The sequence below is a fragment of the Salvelinus fontinalis genome, chromosome 9 (genome assembly GCF_029448725.1).
Source record: "Salvelinus fontinalis isolate EN_2023a chromosome 9, ASM2944872v1, whole genome shotgun sequence".
Lineage (NCBI taxonomy): Eukaryota > Metazoa > Chordata > Actinopteri > Salmoniformes > Salmonidae > Salvelinus > Salvelinus fontinalis.
In genome coordinates this window covers 5,883,741-5,897,711 of record NC_074673.1, presented here as the reverse complement: position 1 = coordinate 5,897,711, position 13,971 = coordinate 5,883,741, and the positions used below count along the sequence as shown (strand labels likewise).

General features: G+C 40.6%; 1 protein-coding gene and 1 pseudogene across 4 annotated transcripts; one reads left to right on the top strand and one right to left on the bottom strand.

The window, feature by feature from the left end:
- Positions 1-3,862: 3,862 nt before the first annotated feature.
- On the top strand, positions 3,863-4,040 carry LOC129863074 (U2 spliceosomal RNA; annotated as a pseudogene).
- A 2,465-nt stretch (positions 4,041-6,505) lies between these two features.
- LOC129861964 (small VCP/p97-interacting protein-like) lies at positions 6,506-13,386 on the bottom strand. Of its 4 annotated transcripts, none has more exons than XM_055933196.1 (5): positions 13,018-13,386; positions 12,731-12,794; positions 12,311-12,361; positions 8,994-9,178; positions 6,506-8,637 (listed from the first exon to the last, which is right to left on the bottom strand). In XM_055933196.1, exons 2-5 carry the CDS (start codon positions 12,791-12,793, stop codon positions 8,628-8,630), a joined length of 309 nt encoding a protein of 102 aa, XP_055789171.1. In that variant the 5' UTR covers position 12,794; positions 13,018-13,386; the 3' UTR covers positions 6,506-8,627. The 4 variants fall into 4 exon arrangements, with proteins under 4 accessions (XP_055789171.1, XP_055789172.1, XP_055789174.1 ...); XM_055933197.1 differs by having other exon boundaries at positions 13,223-13,386; XM_055933199.1 differs by having other exon boundaries at positions 9,056-9,178; positions 12,731-13,386.
- Positions 13,387-13,971: the final 585 nt, after the last annotated feature.

The following is a 13,971-nucleotide window of genomic DNA, read 5'->3' as shown; positions in this document are numbered from 1 at the left end:
AGCGGTCTGGCACCCAGCGGTGTTCCAGCGCCCACACAGATGGAGGAGGAAAGGGTTTTCCCAACCAAGATCCTTGTGGACAGTCCTCCCGCTGGAGACCACCGTTTCCCGGATAGGCCTCCTAACGAGGAGATGTATTTAAAGTGAGTATGGAAAAATGTCATATTTTAGATAGTAGTCCGTTTCCCTCCTTATCCCATGTCGTCTTTTGTAAACCTAGCTAGCATAAATGTTAGAGGGCTTAGGAACCCAGTTAAAAGGGCGACTGTTTTTTCCCATTTGTCCTCCATTTGCTTCTCTGTGTGTTTTTTACAAGAAGTACATTTAAAAGATCAAAATGACGTGGAGAGGTTTACGCAGGAATGGGTTCAGGGAGAGTCGAGGTGGAGTGTAGGCGGGGTGCATTCTACAGGGGTTGGGGTGCTATGTGGGAATAGGGATTTAAAAATAGTAGGGAGTTTTTCGGCTGTACACGGGAGGGTTTTAATAGTAGATATCGATTGGAGGGGTAAATGTTTTAGATTTATTAACGTGTATGCACCATCGACACCCAAGGAAAGGAGGGAAATGCTTAACGACCTAGACGCTATTTTTATGACAAACAGACAGGTGTTTATGGGGGGAGATTTTAATGTATCATACGACCGAGGTAATCTAGGAGGGCATCTTGTAAAAAGTTTAATAGGTAAATATAATTTGGTTGATACGTATAGAGTGGAGCACGCGGATGCTACAGGTTTCACTTGGGAAAACAGCAGGGGCGCGAGGAGCCGAATAGATTATCTGTTTGCTCCGCGTGGACTCGGTGTGTCCTCTGCGCGCGTCACTCCGGTATTCTATTCGGACCACAGCTGCCTGTCCGTGACAGTAGAATTAAAAACAATTGAATTTGGAAAAGGGTATTGGAAAATTAATAACGGCATTTTACATGACACAACTTTTGAGACAAGATTTAGGTATTTTTTCCAGGGCTGTGTAACTATGAAACCGTTTTATTCTACTGTCATAGAGTGGTGGGAGAGCACAAAATTAAGAATCAAGATTTTTATTCAGAACTTTTGCAAAGACAAAGTACGTAATACCCACAAAGATTTTTATGAATTGCAGAATGAACTAAAAGATCTACACATCCAAGGTAATTTGAATGGTGGTGGATTAGATAAAGACAAATTATGTATCCTACAGAAAAAGCAGCATGCTTTTTTTGAAAAGAAAGCTCGAGACTTCATGTTTAAAAGTCAGCAGGATAAATGGGAAAATGATGAGAAGTGCTCTGCATATTTTTTCAAACAAATTAAATCACGGGGAAAGAGGAGGACTATTTCGGCTTTATTGGACCAAGATGGGGAGATGGTTGAGGATGGAGATGGCATGCTTGGTGTCGCTACACATCACTTTTCTCAGCTATTTCAAAAACAAACAATTGATTATGAGAAGGGGACTAAATTTTTAAAATGCGTGGATGTGCAGATACCTTTAGATATTAGAGACCAATTAGAAGGGGAATTGAAATTAGATGAAATTTATATGGCACTGAAGAGCATGAAAGATAACAAAGTACCAGGAGTGGATGGGCTCTCTAAAGAGTTTTACATCGTTTTTTGGGATTTAATTGGATGTCATCTGTTGGAAGTGTTTAGAAGTATATTTGGTTTGGAGCATATGGGAGGTTCGATGTGCGAGGGGGTAATCTCTCTACTTTACAAAAAGGGAGACCCCAAGACATTAGCAAATTGGAGACCTTTAACAATGTTGTGTGTTGACTATAAATTATTAAGCAAAGCCATAACTAATCGCCTATCATCTGCCATGGCATATGTTGTTGGTTTAGACCAAACATGCGGTGTGGTGGGGAGAAAAATAACCTGGAACTTGCAATTGCACAGAGACGTTCAAGCATATTTAGAGGAAAGGCACTTGCCAGCTATTACTGTGAATTTGGACCAGGAAAAAGCCTTTGACATGGTAAGCCATGAGTTTTTATTTAGAGTTATGGGAAAATTTGGGTTTGGAAATAATTTTATGAAATGGGTAAAAATTCTTTATAGTAATGTGGGTAGCAGGGTAAATATTAATGGGAATATGGGAACGGTCATCAAGCAATTACGAGGTGTCAGGCAGGGGGACCCTCTATCTGCTCTATTGTATGTTTTATATATCGAACCTTTTGCATGCGCAATTAGGACAAATTACAACATCAAAGGCATCCGTTTACCCGGAGGGGATATCCTAAAAATTTCGCAGTATGCGGACGACACAGTTTTATATTTACAGGACGACCTGAGCTTGAAAGAGTCTATCAGAGTCATTGATGAATTCTCTGTTGCCTCTGGGTCAAAGATAAACAAGAATAAAACAGAAATAAAATATATGGGACCGTGGAAATGGAGAACTGATCAGTTATGTGGTTTGACTGTGTGCACAGGACCAATGGTAGTGCTCGGCATATCTTTCGGAAATGAAATTAAAGATGACATGTTTAATTGGAAAGAAAAACTAGTATCTCTTAATAAAAGATTGGGACTGTGGAAAGTGAGGCGACTATCCTTTAGTGGGAAGGTGTTAGTGCTGAAGGCGGACATTCTGCCTTCATTACTTCACCTTGCCTATGTGTTTCCCATGCCGGTGTCTCTCAGGAAAACTTTCATACGGGCACTGTTTAATTTCTTTTGGGGGGGATATGAGTACATCCGTAGAGATCGGATGTACCAGCCTATAGAGGCTGGTGGAAGGGATTTCCCTCATATTCCTCTCAAACTAGATGCGTTGTTCTATTCAAACCTTTGTTGTATTTTGCCGTCTTCTGTACACAAATGTCATATTTTAATCAAATTCTGGCTGTCTGTACCGTTAAGGTTCATGGTGGAATGGGATAATAGTAAGCCAAAAGCTGAAAGTATCCCATTACATTTTAAGAAAATAGTGGAATGGGCAAAGAAAACCCCTGTCTGCAGAGTAAAAGAAAACGTAATCAACCACAGATTGCTATACGAAAAATTAATAGAAAATTGTCGTCCTAGAGACCGATTACCAATATCGCCTTCCACCTGGCTACGGACACAATTAAAAGGTTTAGATAACAGACTGAAAGATTTTAATTGGCTTGTTTTACACAGACGTCTTCCGGTCAGATCAACATTATATGATCATAATTTGACCCTGAATAAATTTTGTCCCAGGGACAATTGTTTTGCAATTGAAACAATTCCCCATGTTTTATGGGAATGTTCTTTTGCCAAATTGGTTTGGAGAAAAATTAAACAATTTTTTGAGATTTAAAAAAACATTGATTATGAAGGGGTAGCCAAACTTGAACTAAAAAATGTGGAAAGGGTACAATTATTAGCATTAGTGACTCTGGTGTCCCTTATCAAGACCAAACTTTGGGAGGCCAGATGTGGTGCGGTCAATGACACCCTCAAGTGGTCACCGACGGGATTAGTTGAATTTATAAAACAGGACATTTGGAAAAGAATACAATTCGAAATAGATAAGTGGGGCATTGTATCAGTGAAACAGAAATGGAAAGGGGTTTACCCTTCACTTTAAATGTTTTTAGAGCCAATTGAAATGTAGGCTAAGCCTTTGTACATATTTGATATACACTGAGGTTTATTCAGAATTCACTTTGGTATATGTATATGTTTGTATTTATAGAATTCTTTGTATTGTTTTTTAGAGATTGTTAGAGGCAAGTTAAACTTGAATGTAATAATACTGGTCAGGTTCTGCAGAACTGCACTTTTTTGAGTAGTTTTGCTATTGTTATATTGTTACACTATTTTTGGATACTGTTTTTATGAATCGATGTTATGTAATGCACTGATTATGTAATTGTATTTCAATGAGAAATGTAAATAAAATTCTTATTCCAAAAAAAAAAAAAATCTGTTCTTATCAGTTTAATATCTGATACGTCCCCTATCTGGGGACCATATATTAAATTGATTTTTGGAATAGGGAGATGGAATAGGGGCTTGCTCCGTCCACTCCACGCATCGACCTGGTATTGCAGTACCTCCAGGAACGGTGCACCCCCTGCCGTTGTAAAGAAAAAGCAGACGAAGCCAACCGGATGGTTCGTTTATTATAGTCATGATGGATATTGCTTTTAATTAAGCAAGTCTATGTCACTAGATAGTGTTCAGTCACCCATTTAATCAAAACAAATTCAAATAGTTTTTGATGCTTTAATGCCGTTTTTATGTGTATAATATGATGTACAAAAATATATATGAGCTGTTTTCAAAGAAAATGCAACAATAACATTTTTTCCATAAGAAAATATATGTTCTCTGGGAGACCCGCCAGGGACCTGTGGAAGAAAACAGGCCCTGATCTCATGTCCGCCAGCAGGGGAAGACCTAACGCCCCAGCTCGTGCTGTTATGGGGTGGGCCGAAGGCCTCCACAAAGCTCTGGCCCACCCTCACGTGTCTGAAGGACGCACTGTGGTCCTCCCGCAACCTGCTGGTAGAGAAACGAGTCCCTCGTGGTGTACTCTTGTACTATTTCAATCAGGAAACAACTGTCTTTACCTACTAGTTTTTTTGGAACAAGGTTGTCGAGTTTCAAAACAGCGTCCATAAGACCTACAGAGCTGTTGCAAAACAGGAAATGGATTTTCAAAATGTAGTTGTCTTTTTAAAACATAAATACATTCATCAAAAGAACACGACTGCTTGCAACAACAAAAAAGATTAACGCGACTATACTTGTCTCTTGTGTCCACAGGAAGTTAGTTTTGTATTTTAAAAATCCCAGTAGATCTATACATTTTCTTTGCAGTCACTAAAATCATGATGATCAAAATTGGAAGTGCAACTATCCAAAGGTACAGAATTATGGGAAATGACTCATTTTAAGCATATTTCACCAACCAATATTAAAAATCAAATTTGATACCTGATTTCAAAAAAATATTTCAAAAATAAGCAGATTGTGTGCCTGATTCATTCATCAGTACCATCCCAATCCAATTCCATGTATTCAATATATGGCTGGTTTGCTCTTTGTTTTGTCGACTTTCCATTGGCGTACAGAAACACAATCCACAACAGAGCTAAGGAAAGGTGGAGGAACACAAGTTCAAGTGCTTAAATTGAGCCGAATCCTGTCGGGACAAGATCCGGCACCTCTACGCTTTGGACTGTTTCGTTCCGAACCCTATTTGGCCGGATCTGGTACCTCTCGTGGCATGAAAAATAAGTGTCACTTTTTACAATGTAAAGTTCTAATAAAAACGAACAAAGTTCATTTGAGTTGCCTCATCCTTAATCCCCCCCCCCCTGTGTATCTCTCACCAAACTAGAATGAGATTCCCTTTCTAAAATCTCTCTCTCTGCTCTGATAGACATGAGCCTGCAACTCTCATCTCTCCAGCGTCGCACTTCATCATTCCCCTTATAGAATCATACGAAGGGTTCTGGAGGAGCTGAAGCACGCATGAGAAATTGAAATAAATGTGCCAAAGTTATAGAGTTACTGCTGTCTGTTCAGAAATACATTTAATAATTCAGAATAGCCTACTACACCATGAGAACGCCTAAACGTTTGCCACAGAGGATAAATATCCTATTGGAGTGTACAATACAAGGCATAGTCTACAGTCGGGGACGCGCGCATAGGCCATCACCAGTGAGTGAGCCGCACATCTTTGGGTGAATCAGTGAAACTGGAAAGCATTTTTAGGACTATAATTTCCTATAGTCTCCACACAACTAGGCGTTGGCTATTGATGGACTCAAGAAGAGGTGGTTTTCATTGATCTCAGATTCTCAGTTTGTCAGTGTCAAAGTAGCCTGTCATTTCGCTCATTTCTGAGCTATTATGGTGCTTTCGAGATGAATCGGGAAGTCGGAGCTCTAGAAAGAGGCCAGTAGAAATAGTAAAAATAAAGAAAAACCCTTGAATGAGTAGGTGTTCTAAAACTTTTGACAAGTAGTGTACACACACTGTATATTCCGGACTATGACATTGCTCGTTCTGATATTTCTTAATATCTTTCTATTACTTTTTGGTTTATATGTGTATTACTGCACTGTTGGAGCAAGATAAAAGCATCTTTTTTTATATATATATATATCTGTGTACGTGACCAATTAACTCTGATTTGATTTGTGTGTCCATCATAAAGGGTGGCAGGTAGCCTAGTGGTTAGTGTTGGGCCAGTAACCGAAAGGTTGACGGTTTGAATACCCGAGCCGACAAGGTGAATAATCTGTTAATGTGCCCTTGCGCAAGGCACTTATAACCCTAATTTGCTCCAGGGGTGCTGTACTATGGCTGACCCTGTAAACTGCACCTTTCCGGTGTATGTGACAAATTGTTTATTATTTTACATTATTTATAAACACATTGTTATGCTCAGCGGTCTAAGGCACTGCACCTCAGTGCTAGAGGCATCACTACAGACCCTGGTTCGATCCTGGGCTGTATCACAACCGGCCGTGATCGGGAGTCCCATAAGGCGGTGCACAATTGCCCCAGGTCAAAAGGTCATAAACAACAGTCATCTGACAACTTTATTTCAACAAAATGACATTGGCGTGACTTCATGCACCTCAAAGTGGCAAGAGCCTTTGAAGCACTAGGTGGGTATAGGAAGAAGAAACCTCAAGTATAAAAAGCAAGGCAGGTATAAATGCAATACTTCCAAGTGCACAATAACACCTGCTGGTTCAGGCTCTCTTCCCATTTCCTTCTGAGATCTGCAGAGTTATCATCGTGGACAGGTACGCCCCAGTGGATGACAGATCTGCAGAGTTATCATCGTGGACAGGTACGCCCCAGTGGATGACAGATCTGCAGTTATCATCGTGGACAGGTACGCCCCAGTGGATGACAGATCTGCAGAGTTATCATCGTGGACAGGTACGCCCCAGTGGATGACAGATCTGCAGAGTTATCATCGTGGACAGGTACGCCCCAGTGGATGACAGATCTGCAGAGTTATCATCGTGGACAGGTACGCCCCAGTGGATGACAGATCTGCAGAGTTATCATCGTGGACAGGTACGCCCCAGTGGATGACAGATCTGCAGAGTTATCATCGTGGACAGGTACGCCCCAGTGGATGACAGATCTGCAGAGTTATCATCGTGGACAGGTACGCCCCAGTGGATGACAGATCTGCAGAGTTATCATCGTGGACAGGTACGCCCCAGTGGATGACAGATCTGCAGGTATCATCGTGGACAGGTACGCCCCAGTGGATGACAGGGTTGGGGTCAATTCTATTTAAATTCAGAAAGTAAATCCCCCAAAAAAATTCCTCATTGAAAAGCATTGCAGATAATTGTAATTTCAGTGTACTTCCTGAACTGAAATGGACCGAAACCTGGTGAATAACGGTAGTCCTATTACCATCCTGACAACAGACTGCATACCCAAGAAAGAACATTGTGACACCGGTGTATGTTTGGATAAAATAATTCCTGGAACATTGTCATGACAACAATATTACTGAACAGGTTGAAATGAGAGGAAAAAAAGAAGAAATATTCATGCATAAAAAAAACACTTTCATCAGGCTTTCACGACTCAAACTTCTTACCTCATTTAAAATATAGCATTTTCTTCATACATTACAAACCAATACAACGTGTAGCAAATAACTTATATTGCACAGACATATGAAAATCAAACACTAAAGTGAAGTCAACTGAATAGTGCTGGTGCGGGAACTCTAAAACATTCATCAGTAGCTATGGGAAACGTAGTTCTTTTCACACTGATCTACAATAGAAAAGTCAACTGAATAGTGCTGGTGCGGGAACTCTAAAACGTTCACATGTGGTTCATCAGTAGCTATGGGAAACGTAGTTCTTTTCACACTGATCTACAATAGAAAAGTCAACTGAATAGTGCTGGTGCGGGAACTCTAAAACGTTCACATGTGGTTCATCAGTAGCTATGGGAAACGTAGTTCTTTTCACACTGATCTACAATAGAAAATGACATTTGAATCATCTAGGCCTATTTTGAACAGTAAAAAGGACTTTGTTGCATAAAATAATTTTAGAAGGAAAATATACTATACAGTAAATAGATCACAAGAATATTCCTCAAAGTTCAAAATGTCTGAAACAATTGCAAAAGAAGTAAGCGCCATGGTGTTAAAGCTGGCAAAGTGGAAATGGCTGAGAGAAAGAAAGGCGAGAGGACAAAGAGAACACAAAGAGAGAGAGTTCACTGCAAAACGCCTGGTACAGTTTATCGATGTAGTGTGAGAGCATATTTCCTCTGAGTGTTTATATTCTATTCATAGCTACGCCACCCTGTCTGTTCTAAAGCTCCATTGGCTGGCTTGCATATTCTCTTGTATATCTTGGCATTAAGGGAGGCATGTCCTGTGATTCACACGGCCAACATTGGGCAGCAGAATCTTTTATTTATTTATTTTACCAGCGTCGAAGCCCGGCAAACTATCCTACGAAGTTGAGAGATGCAGACACACAATCGCCTCTAAAAAAAGCTTGCATTTAAAAATAAAAAATCTAGTATAAGGGCTGATATTTAAAAAAAAAAAAAAAAAAGCCTTTAAGTCAACTGGTACCATCTTCATGTTGTTAGCTGAACCTCAGTCTACATTGAAACGTCCAGGATCTCTCCATGTCTATCTTTAGCCTACCTGCCACTACAAAACAGAAGAAAACATGGTATTAAAGGATGGAATAGACACAGCTCACGCATCTCCTCAAAAAGGGGAAAAGCATACTCGTAGACAAATAAATGACCTGTTGAGAGAAACAGGAAACATTCGAACAACAAGTGGGACGTGGCATAAATAAAGCAGATTCAGTCATTCATGTAGTCGGAGACATTAAAACGCCTTTATGTTTTGGCCTACATCCTTTAACTATTCTAGCTCAAAACAAATGACCTATATGATTCATTCATTATTTAAAAAGGAATATATATAAGCCAGCAAAGAATACAAGGTTAGGCCGTCTTGCCTTTCTCAAAGGTGTGCTGATTCGTTAAGAGACTTACCTCCTGAAGTTGCAGGCAGACTGTGACATGACATAATCTGTGTTGAAAATATGAGGACTAACCTTCAGCCCTCCTCCTCCTCCTTCTTCTCCAGGCGGAGACGGTCTCATCTCTTGTTTCTCCATCTCCTTATTCTTTTTATTTCTCTCAACTGCTTGGGGGTTTTTGACACCCCTGTAGGTTGTCTAAGAGGAGATGGAGAGGTCAGAATGGCAGCTACAGACACACGGCTCTGTCCCCACTGGCACTCTATTCCCTATATAGTGCACTACTTTAGACCAGGGCCCATAGTGTTGACTACACTGTTACAAGTCTAACGTCTCTTATGTGTTCAGTTGAAACTCATCATCTTCAGTTCACTTTATTGATCTTTTCAGAAATGGGTCTCGTATAATTGAGAGAATTTACAGACAAGAGTTTTACTAGAATACAGGCCTACATGTGCATGTCATGATCTGACTAGAAATATTATGTTGAACGTAATTCTATTTGTACGGTTAAACGCTAGATACAGAAGGGTTGCAAATCAAACTGAGCTTCCTGAGAGAGGATAGTGCTCGCCATTGGGCAGGGCAGCCAGTTGTCAGACTTCCTGAAAGAGGATAGTGCTCGCCATTGGGCAGGGCAGCCAGTTATCAGACTTCCTGAGAGAGGATAGTGCTCGCCATTGGGCAGGGCAGCCAGTTATCAGACTTCCTGAGAGAGGATAGTGCTCGCCATTGGGCAGGGCAGCCAGTTGTCAGACTTCCTGAAAGAGGATAGTGCTCGCCATTGGGCAGGGCAGCCAGTTGTCAGACTTCCTGAGAGACAGCATACCACCCTGCATACCACTACTGGCTTGCTTCTGAAGCTAAGCAGGGTTGGTCCTGGTCAGTCCCTGGATGGGAGACCAGATGCTGCTGGAAGTGGTGTTGGAGGGCCAGTAGGAGGCACTCTTTCCTCTGGTCTAAAAAATATCCCAATGCCCCAGGGCAGTGATTGGGGACACTGCCCTGTGTAGGGTGAGGTCTTTTGGATGGGATGTTAAACGGGTGTCCTGACTCTCTGAGGTCATTAAAGACCCCATGGCACTTATCGTAAGAGTAGGGGTGTTAACCCCGGTGTCCTGGCTAAATTCCCAATCTGGCCCTCAAACCATCATGGTCACCTAATAATCCCCAGTTTACAATTGGCTCATTCATCCCCCTCCTCCCCCCTGTAACTATTCCCCAGGTCGTTGCTGCAAATGAGAACGTGTTCTCAGTCAACTTACCTGGTAAAATAACGGTAAAATAAAAAAATAAATAAAAAAACATTCAGTACAGTTCATGCAGACAGATAGCCGTTGCCATGTCGTCACTAGTTACCACAAGCACAAAGTCATAAACACCACGTATTTCTACAATTTATCTTCTTAAAATATTATTTTAAACCTAACCATAACCACAATGCTAACCTTATGCCTTACCTTAAATTAAGACAACAAAAATTAGATTTTTTTCCCTTTCATGAATTTTACAATTTAGCCAATTTTGACTTTGTGGCTGTGCTATCTAGTGGGAAACCAGTTGCCAGCTGTTTGACACATGCTGGATTATATGACCTCCAATGTGGCAAGAGGCCTGGTCCCAGATCTGTTTGAGGCATTAAGCTCCAGTATATAGTGTTGTTGTGTCGGGGAAAAGCATAAGTTATATCCTGGTTCCAGATCTGTTTGTGCCGTCTTGCCAAATCCTGTGGTCAACGGAGTGACAATAACCATTGGAGCTGGCAAGACAGCACAAACAGATCTGGAACTAGGGTAAGGAACGTTTAAAATAAAGTTAAGACAGAATGACAAAGTGTGCAGCACCAGAAGTGAGAGGTGGGTCGTGTGGGTGGTGGGAGGAAATACCAGCCGAGTCAAAACATGGAGCTTAAGAACACGGTCTTCATACTCACCTCGATGCTTTAGTAGGATGACATGTTTTATGGGTTGGATACAATTGGCTTTGACTGAAGAATTTCTGTATAACAGTAAAAAAATAAAAAATACCCAACAGTCTTATGAGGAGCTACTAAACATTATGATTGAAGAGACTTTAGTAGCCTTGCAACAAAGGGTACAAAACACCATAGATTGAATTTCTAGATTGGATTTCTTGGTTCAAGGCTCGTTATATTCGGCTAACCTTTTCACACTACGGAGCCGAAATCAAGCCGAGCTGCAGTGTGCTGACCTGGTTACACGGCACATCTACCGTACAGATGTAGGATCTAAATTTGAGCCAGTTTGCTACAGCCTGAACATTATCACGCAGCAACAGAAAAAGTGAATTATTATGTGTATTATAATTAAATTGATTTTTTTTTTTTGTAGGAGTTGATACTTTTTTCGTAAGGGGAAAATCGAGTCTGAAATATCACAGTGGAAATTACAAACTTCAGAAGACTTTTTAAATCTCAAATATACAGCAAGTTCTGGGTGATCACATTAAGATCCTACATCTGTAGCTGCTGGAACCGTACTGGGAAGGGATTGGAGCCAGCGCAGTAGGGGTTTTCGGTCAGTTAACACGATAGTGGTAAAAGGGAAAGGTAATGAGATGCCTTCTCTCTTCTCCCAGCAGACTCCACTCTGTCTCAGGAAGCTCTTCTATACGAATAACAAGACTGGGAGAGTGGCTGGCTGCTGAGATGAACTGGTAGAGTCGGGACAAATAAACCATACCGATCACTTATCACAGGCATTTTGGCGGATATCGTTCATTACGATAAGTAGCCTATAACTAGAGAAATGTGTTTTGAAATTAAATGTTTTCTAATATGACTGATTGTTCATGGAACAATAGATGGCTACAACCATACAACTAGTAGTAGTTTAAAGGATAACATTTTTTTTGTACAAATGGTGGACATTAAATGTTATAAACTTTATCGCATAAATTCAGGCAATTTATCACAATATGGATTTGTGTCCGTATCGCCCAGCTCTACTGACTGTTCAGTGGTTGTCTACAGTACGCCACTTAGAAGACCCTCATCCCAGCTAAATGACTCATGGTACAGTGGTGTACAGGATCCCTGCGGGAACTGACCCCACAACCTCACCACACCCTAATCCAATTGAGCCACACAGGACCACCATGTGTGGGCTATATAGGGCTGGTTTCCTGGACACAAATTAATCCTAGTCCTGGACTGAAAAAAAAGAAGAATAATTTAACAGTGAATCTCCATGGAAAATGCTTTTCAATCCTGGACTAGGCTTAATCTGTGTCCGGGAAACCAGCCCTTTGCTGTACCAGTGTAAACCACCGTATATGGTTGTCATAACAACTTGTCCAAAACAGTCATACCTCTTTCTGTCTCTTCTCAGCGGCCTCTGCCAGCTCACGTCTCCTTGTCTCCTGGGAAGGAAGCAGAACATGTTGAGTGGGAGGAAAATTTAAATTAAAAAAGTATAATGTTAAATGAAATTAATGAGGAAAAAAAAAATATTAAAGCAATGAGAAATGAAGAGCAGAAATCTGAATGGGAACGTATAATTCTTAATGTTTTGGTGTTTATTGGTTATGCTGTTTTATGTTACATTGTTTCATTTTGGAATCCAAATATATGTACAATTTGTTTACGATGTTGACCTGAAACAGACAATTGTGTGTGTGTGTGTGTGTGTATATACATACACAGCTGGCAATATATATAAAGTGTAGCTCGCTAGTTACCGGCAGCAACCAAGCTAATAATGAACCTAGCTACTGTAACAAGCTACTTACTCGATCTGGTGTGGTGGACAAGTCGTTTCCAGGTCCACCAAGGCACGGTAAGCACATCCCCATACTTGAGCAAGGAAATCAACTTTTTAGTTTCAGTGTTGAATGTTTGTTGGCTACTTGACTAGATTGAGCTAGTTAACGTCAGTTCGCTAAATCTAGAAGAACCCACCAGGCAAGGTTAGCAAAAGTGCCAAGTTAGTTACTCTTGTGCACATCGACAAAGTGGCTACCCACTCTGCTTTTGCTAAATCTACGAGCTAACTAACTATAACCATGGAGGAACAGACCTTAATCACCACGGAAGGGCCAACCTCCAACCACTCTCATCAGCAAGTTTTTCCAACTGTCCAACCAAAACCACTGCCTTGTCTACTTGTATATTCCCAACAGTCATCTAGAACAGTAGCAGTGGGATGCTCAATTTAACAGCCTTTCAGCCTAACCCAATAAATTAATGTTGTTTTTTACGCCGTATATCCAAAGGCATCTCACCACTCGGACAGGCTGCACACAACACTGAGGTATACAGACCGGCTGCATAGTGTGTTCTGAATATATTTGTGAACCGCTTTGCGAGCTGAAACACAACCCTTTTGTCGTCTGCCATGTGCGATCGAAGCTGCCGCCCTGTAACTAGGAGTCACCAGCTTGTCGTCAGCAACACAAAAAAAAAAAAAGTACTTCCGTGTTGCGGAATTTGAGAAACTTTCAAAATAAAAGTCCCCCACGTAATATTATATAAAGTGTGAAAAACTTGTATTTATTCATGATATATGAACAACTATTGTCTAAACATTAACAATGATTCATATTTGTTCATATTTAAGTTGCATTTGCATTACATTTGTAAAAAAAAATATATATATATATGTTCTAAGGTCAAATAAATGTTCCCAATGCAAATCAACGCAAATGGAATACCTTTTTGCCTATAGAGCAACACATATTCTGGGTGCCACAGTAAAAGTATTATAGGAAATACTCAGGGGTGTCTGTAGAATGTATATATGGAGTCATTTAATGGTGTTCTGAATAATACAGAGTGTTGCCAATATGTATTACATATACAGTGATTTGCATTGTGATCAATGGAATGGGTGGAGAAAGGCCAGCATCATTCTAGGTGTTATTCCGTATGAATCGTTTTTCCTGTAAAGTGCTATATTTGTACCGTATAGTTTCCAAGCACCACATTTAAGCTGTTTGACCACAGTAAAAGTCCAGCAACATTTCCTATGACC